Source organism: Aulostomus chinensis, chromosome 17 (genome assembly GCF_037954235.1).
Source record: "Aulostomus chinensis isolate RoL2024-O1b breed Wild chromosome 17, RoL_Achi_v1.0, whole genome shotgun sequence".
Lineage (NCBI taxonomy): Eukaryota > Metazoa > Chordata > Actinopteri > Syngnathiformes > Aulostomidae > Aulostomus > Aulostomus chinensis.
In genome coordinates, this window is record NC_141336.1 from 14,635,232 (window position 1) to 14,653,982 (window position 18,751).

The 18,751-nt window shown below is 43.4% G+C and overlaps 1 protein-coding gene across 5 annotated transcripts in view; it reads right to left on the reverse strand.

Moving 5' to 3' along the window:
* meis2a (Meis homeobox 2a) overlaps positions 1 to 18,345 on the reverse strand; it is a 76,118-nt gene extending 57,773 nt beyond the window's left edge. For 3 of the 5 annotated variants that reach the window (XM_086183745.1, XM_086183747.1, XM_086183744.1), the window contains exons 1-7: positions 17,531 to 18,345; positions 16,826 to 17,052; positions 15,175 to 15,316; positions 14,921 to 14,971; positions 14,519 to 14,569; positions 13,823 to 13,972; positions 5,070 to 5,184 (exon numbers count right to left, since the gene is read on the reverse strand). In XM_086183745.1, coding sequence (XP_086039871.1) covers positions 5,070 to 5,184; positions 13,823 to 13,972; positions 14,519 to 14,569; positions 14,921 to 14,971; positions 15,175 to 15,316; positions 16,826 to 17,052; positions 17,531 to 17,542 — 748 coding nt within the window. In that variant the 5' untranslated portion in view covers positions 17,543 to 18,345. Of the gene's footprint in view, positions 1 to 5,069; positions 5,185 to 13,822; positions 13,973 to 14,518; positions 14,570 to 14,920; positions 14,972 to 15,174; positions 15,317 to 16,825; positions 17,053 to 17,241; positions 17,473 to 17,530 lie in introns of those variants that run through there. The other 2 variants (XM_086183746.1, XM_086183748.1) reach the window with 2 other exon arrangements.
* Positions 18,346 to 18,751: the final 406 nt, after the last annotated feature.

An 18,751-nucleotide genomic window follows, 5' to 3' on the forward strand; every position in this document is an offset into this window, starting at 1 on the left:
GAGAGCCGAGCCCGTTGAAATAGCTTGACTGGCAGTAGCGTCGGCAGTGTGCAGATAAGCCCACACACACTATGTCTATGTGTGTACGCCAGCGAGAGTGACAGCCATTCCCGTAAATGCCCGCGAATGCTGAATCCAGCAAGAATCTGGTGTTAGAGCAGAAGCAGATCCATTTTAAAACTATGTGCATTAACTATACTTTTCCCCATAGATTAAGCACTCCACATGAATAATTTAGCCTCTCTTATGCTAATGGGATCATGAAAGTATCCCCTCTGTACCGTGTTTTCTCTCCCCCCCCCCCCACCTCCACAGAAACTCCTCTCAGCTTTCAACAATAACCCTGCCCCTTCCCAACAAACCATCAGACAGACGCACTGTTTTCACAACAGATAGCTGACTAACACGGAGCTGACATGTAGTGACACGGCTAATATTGCACACGGAAGCTTATTGAGAAACACTTGAATTGCTATCCTCATTAAACAAGTATACTTTTAGCTTGTCCTTCATTTTAGTGGAGCTGGTTTTGTAAGTGACCACTAAGGAAGAGGATGACTCCTCTTTCTTTGGCCCTTTTTTTTTGCACTAAAATACACACCCACATGCACACACACACACACATACACGCACAGTTGCCTCAGCATTGTGTTGTGGTGAGGTGGGTGCACTGTGTAAAAATTATCAGTGCTCCAACAGCTGGGAGTGAGAGCCATGAAACAGCAGGGCTTGGGTCTGCTTTATTGTTTATCTGTTGTTTATGGGCCAGTGTTCAGCTTTAATTACTACACTAAATTAAACTCTAACAGGCACTTAGAGGGAACTGGCTAACACACACATGCACATACCCACATACACACACTGGTTATTTTATACACACATCTTGCTGATCACTCCAGAGCTGAAGCACAGGCTACTAAAATGCAACAAGACTTCCATCTTGCGTTAAGCAGAGTCTCTCTCTCTCGTTCTCTCTCTCTGTTTGCTTTCCTACTCTTCTCTCTCTTTTTCTGGGGCTTCTTGAGCGCCAAGTGTTGCTACAAAAACAAAGCAAAGGTCTGGAAAATGCCAGATTTAACAGGCCTTGTTCATGCTGGGACTCTCTGTGCAGACACAGGGAGTCGTGTCCCCACCAAGAATGACCTCTTTAGTGAGCTCAAAGACCACGTTGAGTGGGGCCCCCCTTGGCCGGCACAGAGAGAGCTCACCACACTCCTCGCGTATTCAATCTCTCTCACACACACACACACACACACACACACACACACACACACACACACACACACACACACACACACACACACACACACACACACACACACACACAATGTACCACAACACCATCAAGCGCAGCATGCTCCCTTGGAGCTGTACACTCAATCTCTCCCTCTCTCTCTTGCTCCTTTCCTCTCCATCTCCGCCTCTCTCAGCCTCTCTGGGGAGTCTGTCTATCCACAGAGCGTGGGGATTGTTCAATTGCTGAGAAAATGTACAAAATGCTTTCTCCTCTCTTCTGTTGAGCCTTTTCCATCTACAGTAGAATTGGGGAATTGTACAGAAAGCCCCTTTGCTCACCACTCAAGATGTCAACGTGGATTTGGTCTTCATGCATAGCTAATAATTACAAGTGTGGGCTGGAGCTGAGGCATGCGCACACACACACACACACACACACACAGAGACACACACATACAGCAAGAGGGGGGAAAAAAATCTTACCTACCATGCGGAATGAGTGTTTGGGATTTACCGTTCATGACTGAGTGCATTTGACTCTACTGTGTTTGTTGTAGGTGAATGTGCAGGCTATTTCATCACACACTGCTCCAACACACTTTGGATGTTTAACATATTACAGACACCTGCTTGGAAACGAGGGCTATCTTAAGGCACGCACATTCATCAAGTTTAACTCCCTGCAACTGATGTCTCTGATGTTGCAAGATAAGCTTGGGAGAGTTCCAAAAAGACTGTTAATCAAAATGATGTGCGAGGCAGAGCCAGTGAAGTTTTTGTGTGTTACCTTTTGAACCATCTCCCCTTAACCACTCATATTTGTTTATCTATCCAGTACATAGGGAGTGACTTTCTCGGAGCCAGTAAGTGAAAGTGCAAAATTCGCCCTGAGGATTATAAAAAAAAAAATTTTTCTATCATAGAAGAAAATTCCAAGAAAACATCCATTAAGAACAGAAATAGAGTGGGGGATGCGTGCGTGCGTGCGTTTGTGTGTGTGTGTGTGTGTGTGTGTGGGGGGGGGGGGGGGGTGCCAGCTCTGAGAGTTATACTGAAACCGTTATCATATTTGTCAGAGATTTTTGGCAGTCCTTACTGACAGTTCTGAGCATGCTTCACCTTGCTTAACTGTCGGACAACAAATTATTTCTCAAGAAGGGCATTACGTGTTTGTGCACTTGTTGAATCGTCTTTTGGGTTTTTGGTTTTTTTTTGCTTTTTTTGGCAGCGATTCTATTAATTCTCAAGTCTTGTATACAAAGGGGGGGGGGGGTGGTGATAATGAAGTTTATTCTATCGCACATCACCTCAGGGCTAAATGATTCTCAAGCTACTTGCGGACAAATAACACACCTTTGAAGTTGGCAGACGAAAGTTGATGTTTTTTTCTTGCTGGCTGAAAGAAGGTCTCTCTCTTTCCTCCTCCTCTTTCTCTCTCTCTGCCTCTCTCTCATCTATTCTGTCTTCCGCAACTGATCCACATCGTCACCCCTTTTAACAGGGGCCAAGCTGTTAAAGACCCCATTACTGAAGTGAAGCGCACATTTCACATTTTCTCTGCGGACTTGAGAGTGTGGACTACAAATTTTATGTGGAAATGTATTGAGATAGGTGGCGAGTTCATGCATGGAGTGGAGTGGAGTGAAGGAGAGGAGGGAAAGGTGGTAAAGGTTGGGGAGGGAAAGCTCAGTCTGAATGGAAGGGCCAGAGTCGGGAGTCAGCAAGCGCTTCAAGCGTTAACGTAATTGCAAGAATGTGAAAAATGAGGCGGCGGGGCTCCCGAGCAGAGCGAAAGGTCAGAGCATGCCTCACACAAAACAACTGGCTGGAGGACGGCCTCATTAGACCATTAAATCAGCTGCCCGCTCTCTCCTCTCGTTTGCTTTCTTTTTTTTCCTCCTACTTTTTCACCATTTCGATGCTTTCACCTGTACTGCACTGTCTCTGCCGTCCTCTGCTCATTTTGTTTATTTGTCCTGAAAGGCTTGAAGCTGACTGGTGGATCTAGAATTTAGCACGATTCAGGATATAAGTCAGACTCTGATCTAGACTATCTTGGCCCGGTGTATAGTCCCGTACCGTAACTGTCTTTGGCCCGTATTGATCGGCTGTTACTGGATACGGTGGGGATAGAAGTCGATAAGTGCTCTGTGGATTACAGGTCACTTGTACTTATGTGTGTAAGATAATCAATAGGCAGTGCATTTCTCCACCCACCTCCCCCAACATACACACACACACACACACACACCCTCCTCTCTTGTTCTTCTACTCCTCATCTCCCTTGCTACTTGCAGTTGCAAAGACGAGTGCAAAAAACTCTACTTATCTCTGTTTTCTGACTTTCTGATCTGCCATCACACAGTATTTCAACCTATATTATTAATTCAAAAGCAGAAAATCTAACACTTTTGCTGCATTCTCTCAGATTCTCTTTTAAGAATGAGATGCTCACTATATTCCAACTATGTGAGATGGGTGTCAGTGAGCATCTGTCCTACTGAGGTGCCCTTAAGTGAGTCTTAGGTGTTCCATGGATTCCAATGTGGCAGGAATTCTCCCTATTAGGTTCTATTAAGTTTTACATTGCTGTTCCGTCATGCTGTCAGAGAGGCACATGGGCAAACTCTAGCTATCCCCTCTTCAACTAGTCTGCGATCAAGCTTGACGCAGGCAACCACAGACCGCTCCGGCCCTCTGCTTGTGGTCAGTAATGGTTAAGAAGCTGCTGTTTGCTGTTCTGTCTGAGGAGGAGGAGATTATTTTAAAAAGCCCCACCACAGAGCATACATCCCATCGATACGTTTGATCACTTATTGGCAAAACGATAGCTGTGAGCTGACACAACAGGCGGCTCCATTCAGTAAGCCAGCTGGTGTGAGTGTGTATCGAAGTGTTTGAGTGTGCTTGTGTCTGTAGACAGTGTGATGAAATTTCATGCAAAACCTTGGACACTGCCAGAGGGCACACACTGATACAGAAACAGACCAACAAACACACACACACGTACACACACACACGTACACACACACGCACACACTCACACAAACACACACACACAGCCGCAAGTGAAAGGAGATCTTGGTGCATTCAAAACAAGGAGGGGGGTTGAGAGAGAGAGACAGGAATGGAAAGGCCAGGAGCTTTTCATCTGTTCTCTTAGTTTAGGCAGCAGTTGCATTTAATAAACAATTTTGCCCTCACAATAATGTTGACGCTTGACTTCACCTAAAAAATTCATCTAATAACATCTGTTTCTGATCACTTACACGTCAAAATTGATGTGGACCGTGGCAAAAACAGAAGGCAGGCGACTGTGACATCTACGGTCTGTAATATAATACATTCCGATACATTTGTTTTGGAATGCATTATTATATTTTTGGCAGGTTGCGAACTAGATAAGACTGAGACATAATTAGAGGCTGTAGTGCGAGCAAAGTTAATATGGTTTCAAGGCAAGCAAGAACTGGCAGAACTACACTATTAATCACCAGCTTTTGTTCTCGAAATAGCAACATTCTGAAAAGCCCTTTACGAGGTTGATGTATTGCAGGAGGTGTAGCTTGTGTTTGCACCTGAGAGTGGATAAGGGTGTTTGTTTTTAGGTCTGACTGTGTGTTTACATGGACACAAGTCAAAAAATGGGATAATCCGATGTGGAAAGGAAGGACTGGGACATAGAGAGACTGTAGATCTCATATTAGACAGTGAAGTGTTGGCAACTCTGCACATCCGTGATGATTAATATGTCCCGTAGTGTACATGTGCAACTGTATGTGTGAGTGTGTGAGAGAGCCTGCATGTGCAGGTCAGTTTCTGTGCTGGCTCACCTTGTTCGCTGCTGTTGTCACCGCTCTGTGAAGCGTGTCCCCCGCTGGAGGGCCCCGGTGTGCCGGCTGAGTGTGTGGAAGTGGCGTCATCATGGTCTCTCCAGGATGCTGGGTTCTGAGGTTTGAAAAAGAGAGAGAAAGCGAGCGTGGGTTCCATCCATCCATCCGTGCATCCATCCACATTCCCCGTCCAAACCACAAACCAGGAGCAGGAGAAAGCAGGGAGAGGAGGATGGGGGGGGGGGGGGTTGGAGAGACAGAAAGAGAGGAAGACCAGATGAGTATGCTGGAAACGTGAGAGTGACATCTGTAAGAGTCTACAGGCACTGTGAGGGTCCTTGGCCTGCTTACATTCTCTTGGCAAGGCCAAGAGCCCCATTGCCTATTTCCCCAGCTAGCAGACAATCAGCGATGCCACTATAATCAAAGATGAATAGAAAGAAACAAATGCACTAAAGCAGCTGGCAATAAGTCAAAACACTGTAATCAAAGGGTTTCATTAATGCATGAGAGCAAAACGCAGCGCTGTTAATGTGGCATTTGATTTTGAATGTTGCAAGAGGAGCACTTGTGAATAATTGTCTAAACACACATGGCAGAGCCCAGTAGAGTTCGTTTATACCATAACCAATTGAGACTTCCGCTGCAAGTGAGAAATATAGAGGTAAAAAGTCCAAACACACCACAGCCGTCATTAATCATTACCACTGTCAGAAATGAAAATAAGATATGACAGTGATTCTCCTGCTAATCTGCCAAAAATGTGCACACGCCCACACTGACATACACACACGCCCACAGAGGCTTGCAGAAATACACTGACGCACACATGCTAAAGACATAATAGAGCTAGAAGTATAAACACTCACATGCACACTCTCTAATTTTATATATACAAACATGTGCTATAAAAAAGTGTTAAATCTTTGCTGACTAGCCCTCAAAGAAATGCCCATAAACAAATGGGCTTTTAAGGTGACTTTACTTTTCTTTCTCTTCTTCTTCTCTTCCTCTGCAGCTCATTTTCTCTCCTCCTACTCTCCTTCCTGGTCATTCCCACTGCCCTGCTGGTGCACACAGGGAAACAGGATTTTCTACCGTACAGGAAAGGCTTTATCAGTGCCACATGAAGGCAGGCTAGAGGTGGAATTTCCTCTGCCATTCAGGCAATAGAGGGACAGAAGAGATCACGTCATATACCACACTTGCGCCTGCAAACATAAAGTCTCTATCGAATACAGCCTCTCACACAGGGCCGACGCCTCCTCATAGCTCACACAAGCTAGTCTTTTCCAATTTAACATGTCACCTGAGCACGATGACAAAATGCTGGCCAACGTAAGCCCAGCGTTGTTTGGGGCCTGAGAGAAGCAGCCCCTTGAGCAGAGCCCAAGCCAAACAAACACAGGCCTGCACCAAGGCTTCCCACAAACCTCAACCCACTTCTCAGTTCCCGCTATGTGTTTTCTTCTTTTTCCTCAGACACTCAAACACACACACACATGCACACACAAACACACACACGTACATACATAGGAAAACAGAAGGAAAATATACATGCTGCAGAATATTCCAAGAAGGAGACCGTTTTTACCATTTTGTCTAACTTCAGTAGTGTTCGTGATGAGCTTTTCCCTCAGCTCCCGCCAGAGAGGAGCCTGCTTGCCTGCATGGGTGCCCCAGTCAGAGTGAGCTATACTGGAGGAGGACAGCCAGAGTCTGGAGACTAGTGGAGGTTTGCAGGGAAATAGAGGCTATAAGACAAGCGGCTGCCGAGCTCCCTTGGGTGCGCAGTCCTGATGTGCTGCTGCTTGTTGTGCTGCGGAGGCGAGGCTGCCCATATGCCTGTGAGCGAGGCCCTTTTATCTGCTAAGTTTTTTGGGGGAAGGAGGGCCGTTTTCTCAAACAGCTCAGAGCCGAAAACAGCAGACAGAAACACACAAGACCCTTCAGACCCTCTGCTCCACTCAAGGCCCTCTCAGCGTCAGCTGTTCGCCGGATGGCAATCAGCTAAAGAGCTCGGAGAATTACGGAGACGAGGGGTAAGAAGACAGAGGGAACAATAGACCCTGCGTGGATTTTAGCTCTCCAGAATGAGCTGAGGGAAAGGGTCCCTCCATAAGAGCGAAGGGTGATTGTGGTGTGCTCACTTTCTGGTCCGCTGATCAACACGTACAAGAGCAGGCTCTGTTGTTCTAGTAATGTGTTGTTATTATCAACACAGGGCAGGATGAGTCAAATCACTGAACCCATCAATCCCCTCAAAATCATTTCTGTCTTTGTCGTACGAACATGCAAGAAGGGAAGAGGTAAAGATCCCAGAACTCTGAGCGCGTGTATTTAAGCCGAGCAGAGCCCGAGTCCCTCCAACCGGGCTTCGGTTCCAAGAGAAGAAAATGACTGGGTTCTACTTGCTGACAGTGAAACAGCCTCTGCAGACGAGACTGAGACAGACCTGGAAAACTATGCTTGCTGCACTCACACACTCTAGCTCTCTTGTTCTCTCTCTCTCTCTCTCTCTCTCTCTCTCTCTCTCTCTCTCTCTTGGCAGCCATGGCCACAGCATGGTTTTAATGCAACAGCTGAATCGATAGGACTTAATTTAGCTATCATTGCAGAGTAATGTGTCATTTTTAATGGTACTGGCACTGAATTAAATTCAAAGACACCTCCATTAATGGTGTTAAAGGGAATAATATTTTGCTGTGATTTGCTAACTGATGGGTTTAATGGGCCTTTTTGCAGCAGATATCGATAAGGCTTTGTTGATTTGATTCCTTAAAAAAAAAAACGCAACCATTTATAATAATAATATGCTACCAGACCACGCTGCATGATCAAGTATAAACGCTTCATTTTCACACTTGTAAGTCACCTGTAATTCATAACCCCGTCTGCAAAACACGACAACAAATATCACAACAACAGCATTAACTTTCCGCTCAACAAGGCGACAAAAGCAACAGCCTTTCCTCCCCATAAATAATTTATTGAGCCTCTCTGAGCGACGGAGGGTGAATCATCACACACCATACTGTGCAACACAAACACACACAACCATTTTGTCGCAACCCCTGTGGCTCTGATAAAGTTCAAACAAGTTGGGGGGGGGGGGGGGGGGAGATCATGTCACCCCAAACAGTCTTCTTCAATCTACACAAGAAGTCCTCGACAAAATACTGAGGAAGAAGCAAAAGAGGAAAAAAAAAGCTAAAATAAGGCCTGGAGGACCATGTGACTATTCCCTAAAGATAGACATAATTAGGAGTCAAACATGGTTCACTCCATGCTCTTCACTAATTGTGTTAAAGAGCAGTGTTACCAGGAGGAGGTAGAGGAGAATGCTAGCAAGCAAACACGCACTCATACATGTGCAGTGCATGATCACACACACACACACACGCACACACAAACACAATAGATTGAGAATAAGATACAAAAGAAGCACAGCAGTCTCTAGGGGCTGCCTTTTCTATTTGCTGGGGTTAGCAACTGGCGACTGATAATACAAGTTGTAATTAATATAAAAGCAAGAGACAATATGGGGTGGAAGGTTTGTAGTACAGCCAGGGCCACAAGAGAGCAGGAGAATGCTGCCGTCTCCTCCGCCTCTGTCCCCTGTTTCTCATTTACAAACACCTGCCTGGCACAGTCTCTCCTCCCACACTGCACTCTGCCTACATCCCTAGGAATTTCAAATAAAATTGATTTAGCAGCATCATTGAATTTCCCTCAAATTCCCCTGAAACCTAGAGGGAAGCAAAGGAATCTGTTGGTATAGGCTGAGAAGGCTCGTGTGTGTGTGTGTGTGTGTGTGTGTGTGTGTGTGTGTGTGTGTGTGTGTGTGCGCATGGGTGTGTGTGCGCATGGGTGTGTGTGTGTGTGTTGGACAAAGAAGCTACAGGGATTCTGTGCTGAACATGTAGAGAATCGCTGACGCACCACAAACACACAAGACCGTAAATCATAAAGCAAGCTGACATTTCAAGATACATCTTGCCACATGGCATAAACAGAGAGAGAGAGAGAGAGAGAGACCAAAAATCCTCACACATTTTTGTTGGCTTTAGGTTGTAATTATACACACAGCCGCTTTAGGAAAGTGTAGGTGCTCTATTGAACAGCTGAGTATTTACAACACCCTCAATTATCCCGAATATAAAGTCTTTAATGTCGCTGCTAATAATTCATCGCAGCATGTTTTAACAGACAAGACTGACTTGACTGATTGTATTTATGCTTCCTAAACTTTCTCTCAGGCAAAAAACAACTTTTTTTTTTTTTTTTTTACTGCAATGAATAACATCTTACATACATCTCAAGGAAGAGGAGATTAAATTCATTTTCAAAAATGTGATTCATGGGTTTGACACCTGTCAAAATGACAATATGAGATGTAGTATTTATACATTCACTTGCCAATATATTAGGTACAACTAAAGCAGTATAATACAACAGCTTAGCAATAAATCCTCCCTACCAGAAGATTATAATGTTCCGTTTTTATTGGATCTGTTTGAGAGAGGTGTTGATTTATTTTAATGGTCATTTTGGAGGCTGCAATTTATGGCGCTGCGTTGTGAGAGGTTGGTGTTTTGTCAACTCTAATTCACACAGACGGGATACAAAATATTCGGAACACCTTTAACTTGGTGCACTTGAACAGCACCACAAATTACAGCCCCTAAAAATGACGTCTGAAATAAAGCGACACCTCTTTTCAATAGCGAAAGATTTGAATCCTTTCATGGAGAAAGCATTGTTTTATTTTACAGCATTTCGTTGTTTCTAAGAAACTGGCCAATAGGAAAGTCATTATAGATCATTCTACCGCTTAAAAAGAATGCTTATGCACGAATAAAACGCTCACTAGCCATTTATTGAATTTAAATGTAAGTCAATGAGACCTCTGTTTTTCACTGCATTCCTGTGCAGCAGCACTGTAACATGCAGCTGTAGGAAAGGAGAGTGTGGAATATGCAACAAGTGAGCTAAGCCTCTCTTCCAGCCACAGGAGCGTTGATTAGATATGCCTCCCAACAGGGCTTTGCCTCTGAACACTAATCAAATAGGAAATGTAAGGCCAGACATCCCACCATCGTAAAACAATTGTGTGGAACAGACAGAGCGGTCCAAGTCAACAGCGTGCTTTCATGAGGAGGGAGAGAGATCCAACGTCCCAGAGGAGGGGGGAAAAAAAACAACAGGGGGGGGGGGGGGAGAAAAACGGTAGTTGAATTAGAACACCTCCGAAATGGTAAAATTCCGTGGTTGAGCAGGCCAGCTGTGGACAACCCAAGGGTTTGCTGTCCACAGGCGGTGAGCGGAGGCGGTGAGCGGAGGCGGAGGGCTGCGTATGCTCGTGCATAGTGACATGCAGGAACAGGACATTACTGAGCACCTGTCTCCACTGATACACACAGTAAATCACAGCATGGGCACAAGATGAACTATTGTATGACGTGACTGAACCTGTGACCTCACCATCTCTGATGACCAACGGTCGAATCTGCCCAGAGCCTGCACCAGAAAACCAAATGTAAACAGAAAGGAGCTTTTCTTTTCTTTTTTCTTTTTTACCCCTCCTTTTCTCTTTCCAGCCATGCAGCGTCAAGATAAGCTAACCTCTATGGGAACTACTATCACTCCCTGAGGAAAGCTCTCCAAAACAAAGCCCTGGGAGCTGCAAATCCTACAGTATGTCTGTAGAACAAATGTGAAACGATGCACACAAAAAAAAAAAATTCTAAAGAGTTTCCGAAGCATAATGCATATGCATGGAGGAAATGAAAAGCCTTCTGCTAATATGTGAGCTTGGCTGAAGAAAACGGCACAATAGCATGAGGAGACACAAAAGCTAATTCATTAGAACAGATAATATTCAGACCCTGTTAATTCTATTTGCCTCCCTAATTGGATGTAGAAGAGAAGAGACAGAAATTTGATTCATTAATTAAAAGACAAGACAGCAAACCATCGACAAGCACACGCACACACACAGACACACACATACACAACCTTGTTGCGAATCTACACTGCTCTGTTTCCCCCCTATCACCCTCCATGTGTAATATGCATTGTTTTTTCTTTCTTTTTCAAACGGAATGGGGTTAATCTGAGGAGGGGTGAGGAGTTAGACAGCCTTGGTTGGGCTACATGGTGGAGGAAGTCACCGCAAGCAAATAAAGGGAAATCAACAGCGTCAGCAAGGCCTCAACCCGTTCTCACTAAACCATAATCCAATCATCTCTAAGACAATGCAGCATTCAAGTGTAAATAAAACTGTGCTTATTATGCCACACTGTCAGGTATGAAGAGGGGAGAGGAGACACATAAAAACAAGCTCCGCGGGCCGCCTCCTTCACGGTGAAGAGCCTCATCATCTCCAGAAAAACCAACTTTCACCAAATGAGATGTAGCCCAGGGCTATATATTAAAAATGCATATCAAAGCAAAGAAAAATGGACGTGAGAGATTCCAGCTAAATAAATTAGCATATCTAACTATCAAATTGCCTTCCTCTCTTCAACGAGAAGCAGAAATGAATAATAAAATAGAGGCAAATTCAAATGAAGAAATTAAATAAATAAATCAAGACAAGTAGGACAGAGATTGTTTTATATCCGTAGCGACACAGTTTTGCAGCCCGAAAGCGTTTGGTTCATTGTTTCCAGTATTCAAAACTCAAGCGAAGCAAAGCTGGACTCTTCAAATGAAGAAGTTACAAGAAGACTTTCAGATCACGACTTCGTTTTGCAGACGAATGGAGCAAGAGTGACATTTTTTTTCCTTCTGTGGCTTTTTGCTTTCTGCAAATATATTTGACACCAAAGCATGATGAGGGGCACGCATCCTCTCACACACACACACACACACACACACATACACACAGTGCAAAAAAAGGACGCCTGTGTATTGTTCAAGAAGTTATCGGCCATTATTAAAATCACTTCTTAGCTTCAAGAGACAAACAAGGGAATTAAGTCCACTGCTTCAGTCATATGCAGCCCAGCAGTTAACAAAAAAGTAAATAGTGCCACTTAAGTGTAATACATCCTTCAAAATAAAATATCTAATGAGCTCAGGGGGATAAACAACTTCTCCTGCGCCTTTTTTGTTTATTGCTCTTTCTTGATTTTATTTATTGGCAGATATTTTCAAAAACTATTTCTCACATGGAAATAGCTAGTGTCTGAGCACTGGGGGCACTATTGGAGATTGGCTTGAGTATCAACCATCTGCCATGAAACTAAACAGGCTAGTTTATCTAATCTCTTCCATATAAACAACAGCATGCCTCATTTCTACACTTGTGTTGAAGGACCTCAATATTGCTTTTTTGACCCTCTTCCTCTCTCTTTCTCTCTCTCTCTCTCTCTCTCTCCCCCTCTCGCTCTCTCTCTCTCTCTCTCTCTCTCTCTCTCCAAACCAGCGTCGGCATCTTCGCCCTAATTATGTTTTAATTCACCCTGAGCGGTGCGCTGCGTGTCCCCATAAACGCGACGGGCTTTCAAAGAGGAAGCCACTGCTATTGGGCCTATAGCCAGACCCAACAGATGCAGCACAGTGACTTTGCATAACACTTAAATCTGCTTTAATTCCTAATAGGCTTGGCCTTGTGCTGCACAGATATTAACTAGTCACTTTGTTGCAATAGCCCGGCAAAACATTAGTTTTATCACAGGCGTGCACACACGCACGCACACACACGCATCAACTCAATAATACACTGTCAGCTCAATCCATATCACAAGGAGAGCTCGTGTTTATTACACTAAAAAAAAAAAAAAAAAACCTGCACAATTTAAACCAGAGAATCGATCTTCAAATTTAAAGCTACTGTACTAGGTGCATATAATTGAATTCAGCATTATGGAGCCTCCGGCCGTAAAAATGGGGAGCAGAGGAGAAAGCCACTGCAGAGCAAACCACACGGCAATCAATACGAAACAATTAAACACATTAACATCAACAGCAATGGAAGGCCTCCAGACGAACCATCATATGCCTTGTGAACTTGACATTGATGGTAAGCCTTTAGCTCTGAGATCTATTTCAATAGGCTACCACTTTCTCCACCTCTGCAGTTAAAAAAAAAAAAAAAAATCCACAGCTTTACGCGCAGGCCATATCCAGCTCCCACAGCCCCGTATAGAAAACCCTTTTTCTTTTTTAAATATCGGCCTAAAGCTACAGCTTACCGCTGATACCCTGCTTTAACGTTAAACCTGCGTAACAGATAATTGCCTGGCGGTTTTTTTTTTTTTCCAGCGTGCAACTCTCCATAATGCAGCGATTTACGCACACTCAAGAACACACACACACACACACACACACACACACACACACACACACACACACACACAAGCGTCGAGCCACAAGCACGGACGCATTATGCACACATGACTGACCCTAATCAAAAGACTAAAACAATAACTAAGTCTATTGTATCACATTTAGCTTTTGACCTTAAAACATCGATCGGTAGAGTTTCCTTGCAGAAGGGAGCATGCGCTGATGGCACAGGAGGGTCACAACAGGCTGGAGCTCCCAAATTAGGAGAGAACAACAACAACAACAACAACAAAAACCCCATAAAAGATTTTTCAAAAAAATTACTCCGGTATGTCCTTTGGAGAATGCATTTACAGCAGCAGGCACCCGCGCGCGCGCGCGCGCAAACACGCGCGCGCAAACACGCAGAGAGACGAGACGCGAGCAGAAGACATGACGAACATAGTCTCGTTACTTACGTGATCTGCGAGGTTAGTCGACGATCCCGAGAGTTCTTCGTGGTCTGATTTTGAGCTGCCATCCCGCTCGTCAATAACTAGATCTATTGGCATTTTTCCTTTCAAACAACTGATGTATCGGTGGCAAAAATTGTCGCAGAGCTCGTGCACCTACACAAGAAAAAGAAGCAGAAAAAGACACATTTGTCTATGCATAGATAGATAGATAGATAGATAGATAGATAGATAGATAGATAGATATTTTATTTTTGCAGGATGGGGAAACGCTTCAACCAGTCCAAGAATAACTCTAATTAGGGGGCATTATCGGCGGCGAGGAAACAATAGTGAAACTGTTGCAGTGCTTATTATTCTCCTGAGACTCCAGCAACAAGTTGAACGACTAACAAATAAACAGCGTGCCGTGAAAGCTGATAAAATAATCAGCTGGAACTAAATCTGCGGATCGATAAGAAAATGAACAAAAGCAGTTTCGACACTTTTTTTTGTTGTTGTTGCCACAAATAGAGGGCGAAAGTAAAATAGCATATTTTATGGAAATGGCAAAACATGATCCCTCCGAATGCTTTCCGGTTTATTTTTATTTTTTTAATTATATTGATATTTACAGCTCCTCACTGAATAATTTATAACGTCAGTTACGTTCAAATACCGTCTGGTTATTCAAATAAAAGGTGAAAAAGGTTTAATATTTACCTTTTCTAATTCCAAGAGGTGAAACCGTAATACTTGTATGGCTTGTATCATCTGAAACAAATGAAAAGAAGAAGGATTTATTGCACAGGAATGTCTTATAATTGCTTAGAATTGTCATTACACTGACTTTACTTCCTTTAGTGACGGCATAAATAATTTTCTAAGCCTAAAGAGAAAGTGCATCTACTGTGTAATTACACACTGGTAAACTGGGTCAGTAAGGTGGGAGGACTGGACAATGACAGCAAAGAGCAAATGTGGTCACAGTTTGACTTCCACTGACATCTTGCGCGGAAGTTGAAATTATACATTCGCTTATTTGATGGCGAGGACAGATTATCCCCAAAACAAGTCAGAGTATATTCACACTTACGAAGTTGTTGCCAGTGTGTATGCGCTTACCAAATTGTCCAACTCTGGATTTGATGAAAATAAAGGTTTTTCTGCTCGGACCTAAAATAACACATCAAATAGCAAAGTTAGTCTGACGTGGAATTTGTAATCAGGAATCTACTTGCACCTTTTTTTTGTGTTAAAATCAACAGAAAGAGCACACACACGCTTATTAAAACATCTTACATTTCTACGTGTCATTACGAAGCAGTATTTTATTTTATTTCAATATTTTTTTTAGGGGTGGGGGTGGAGGAATTGACCTGTTTGGCAAAGACTGCAATGTCCTCATTGAAGGAGTCTGAGGAGCAGACATCGCCGCCTGCTACGCCGGGCTCCCTCGGAGTACACGTCGCCAACTCGCACTTCTCAAAAACCAGTGCGAGCAGTGGGAATAAAGGGTGACTGCAAGAGGGGAAACACAGCCTGAGTACATGCAGCATATCGGCTCCATAAACGACCGCTGCAAAAAAAAAAAAAAAAAGTCCATTGCAACCTGCGTCCCTGTTCCTCTCTGCTTCTACACATCTGACTTTCCCTCAAGCAACCATCAGACCTCCGGATGAGACTATTGTACTACTGGATCACTTTTACACAATTTCTGTTCAAGTAATCACCAGTATCTTCAAAGAAGGACGACAACTTCGAGTACAAATACAGCTGGATTGCAGGTGGTTATTTTTAGACGCTGTTTTGCGTTTTATCCAAGTAGAACTGCGTATCTGGCATAGTTTTACGTCTGATCTGTGGGGAGGGGGGAAAAAAAAGTAGCGTTTTGTTTTTTTGGTTTTTGTTTTTTTAAGTTTCAACCCGGTATTAGACTGGCATTCCTTTTAGAACATCGACAAGACAGAGTAGTCATCAGGAACTAAAGTGACACACGACAGATACAACAAAAAAAAACAAGCCAAAAAAAACCACCCATCTTGGAAATATATGGCAACAAGCTTTAACGCACTGGTGATATCTTCTAATTAGCAGCGCTAGAACTGAGATGGGAGTAAGTATAGAATTAAACTTTGCCAAAATTGAGACTAGCAATAATTAGTAAATCAGCCGATGAGTCCAAAGAAAGGGAACGTTTCTTTATTGACTACCTTCTTCTTTTTCTTTTTTTCTTTTTTTTTTTTTAAATTGGTGCAGTTTAATCTTACATTCGTATGAAAATCTAAACGCTGGAAAATCAGCATCTAAAAGGTGAATAAATGAGATTATGACGTTTTATTCTGCATTGCGTTACATAGATATTCTGGACTAGAGCATATTCAGGTGTGGGGAATGTCTTTAAAAAAAGCAAGTTTTGCAATCATCATCAAGAACGTTTGTGTTCCTCTTCGGTCCATTTGAGAAAAGCACATCAGTTGATTATCACCGTAAACACACCGTGTGTTCTAATACGTTCTCGTGGTGTGTTTTTCTTTCCGAAAATATCTTTGAAAAAAAAAAGAAGAAGTTTATGCTGACGTTTAAATTAGTCGAGGCTATTTAAAGGATGAAGAATACCAAACGTTCTGGCGAGGAATAATTGTTGTTGTGATGGTGGAAATGTGTTAATTATTATTATTATTATTACTATCCTTACGCTTCCTTGCAGTCTGGGACTTTCAAGCTGGGACTAGACTGAGCTTCCACATTATTTCATAGCTTGTCTCTCAAGCTCTGGGCTTACTCTTACTTAGTGCAGGCTTCACCATGCCTTCGACAAAGCGTCTAAAATTACACATTAACAAAACTCCCCTGGACGACAATAGGACTCCAAAATTGCGGTCGATTCTGCACAAAACACTGTTGAAATGGGAGAGAAACTTCCACAGTTTAAACTTCTGGGGAAGATACAAAGTAGAGGAACCAAAAAAACAAAAAGGAAAAAAATGTATTTGCAGGACTATTTCTGGAGGTCCATACAAATCTTACCCATAAATTTGATCTTTATCCCTCTTTAAAACGTCGTTGACAGCAGAGCCCATGCTGGTGGGCATAACGTTCGGATGGGGAGCGTGGGCTCCGTAGTGCTGGCTGGCGTGCAACGGCGGTCCGTGGTTCAGGTGGTGGACCTGGGGAAGCGGCCGGGGAGCATGCGGGTCCCCGTACATCGACGCCGGGACTCCGTCCATCCCACCGTAATGGGCCAGCTCATCGTACTGGGGATATAAAAAAATAAAAGCAAAAGTCAGCGTGGGTCCCGGTTACTTTTTTTATTTTTTGAAACAAATGTGAAAAGTACAGAAAGCATGCCGTTCCAAATCGAAAATACGCAAACGAGAAGCTGCTGCGCGCAAAAAACGCTTCAGCTTTGAAAGAAAAGTATTTCTACTAAATGTCCTCAGTACCAAAAACATTATGACTTAGGTGCCCTCCGTAAGTTTGGTGGGTGAAAAGAGCGAATTAGTTTGGAGTCTTCTGTGAAACCGAGTGTCGCGGAGTCTGTCGGTGAGAGCAGACGCTGACAGTTCGCTTGGAGAGTAAAGGGCGCTGCAAAAAAAAAAAAAAGTCACATATAGTGGCAGTGATGGGAATACTTTGTAAATTTGCCACCACCCGACAAGAGGTTAGCGATATGAGTGTCTCCCCAGCCCGGATTTGAACAGGTAGCCTAACTATAGGAGATTTAAAACCTACCCTTTGCGCCATCAGGCTGCGCTCCAATAAACTCCGGAATCTGTCGTATATTTAATATCCCAGTCCCGGTTAGAAAGTGATTTAGTGGCAAGATTCCCTTTTCAACCAACTTTGCGAATTCTCCCTATTCGCCAGTGTGGTTAAGTTGAAAGCGTAGCATCGGAGAGTTTTGCAATTTTTCTTGTTTTCCCTCTTTCCTCGGAAAAAAAAAGAAAAAATGCGCCAAAGTGAAGGTTACAATCGGCCCATCAACAACCTGCATGTAACTAAACTGTCGTGTCTCATGGCTTTTTGCCACTCCAGCTGTCAATCAAAGCCAGAGGTTGTCAAGGTAATGAATGAATGACGGTTGGTGATGATGTTCAAGAGAAGGACGAATCTTTTTAGTCCGTTTTCATCCCGCAAGTCCGCGTCTCCTTTAATGCCTCCAGATCGCTATCTTGTTTTATTATCGCTGTTAAAAAAGAAGAAGAAGAAGAAGAAAAAAAAAAAGCAGCAGAAATTAAGAGATTGCGAGTCAGATCTTTCCTTTCTTCCCCCCGTAGGTATTTCGTCTATCTGGCGAGACTGAGATGAGTGAGTGTCAGCGAGTGTTGGCAGGTTGGCTGCTAGCTTGCTTATAGAAACAGAGTCAGTTCGCAGCGCTGAGCGGTGGGCGAATGAAATGACGGATCCCGGAAGTAGTGGTGGCCATAGCCAGTCCTACAGCAGCTCCAGAAAAGAGAGAGGAGAGACCAAATCTTGTGATATGCAGAGTATATGCGAGGCGCAGGGACGGATTCAACCCCACACTGGGGGTAAAAGCCAAACACAGCTCCAACTCCCACCCCAATTCCTCTTCTTTTTTTTTTGTTGTTTTTTTTTTTTTTTTTTTTTTTTCTTCAGCGGGGAGAGTCATAGAGAAAAGCAGAAAAGGCTGGATGAGGAGGGTTTTCCAGCGCGGAAACTAACTACTTTCACTTACATGAAACATACACACAAAAAAAAAGAAAGACTTGCATTGTGATTCCGAGTGTCAAAAGAGCTGATTTTAAACAGGATTACGCACAACTTTTACGTTACACCTTTAAGAAATATATCAATTTATACGTAATGCAGAATCTAATTTCAGCCAAAGAGAACATTATGAGGTATTTCCGCTTTAACAGGGTACTTGTTATGTGTGTGTCAGTGTGTGTGTGTGTGTTTATAAACCGGGGTGCCAACTTAATATCTCACTAA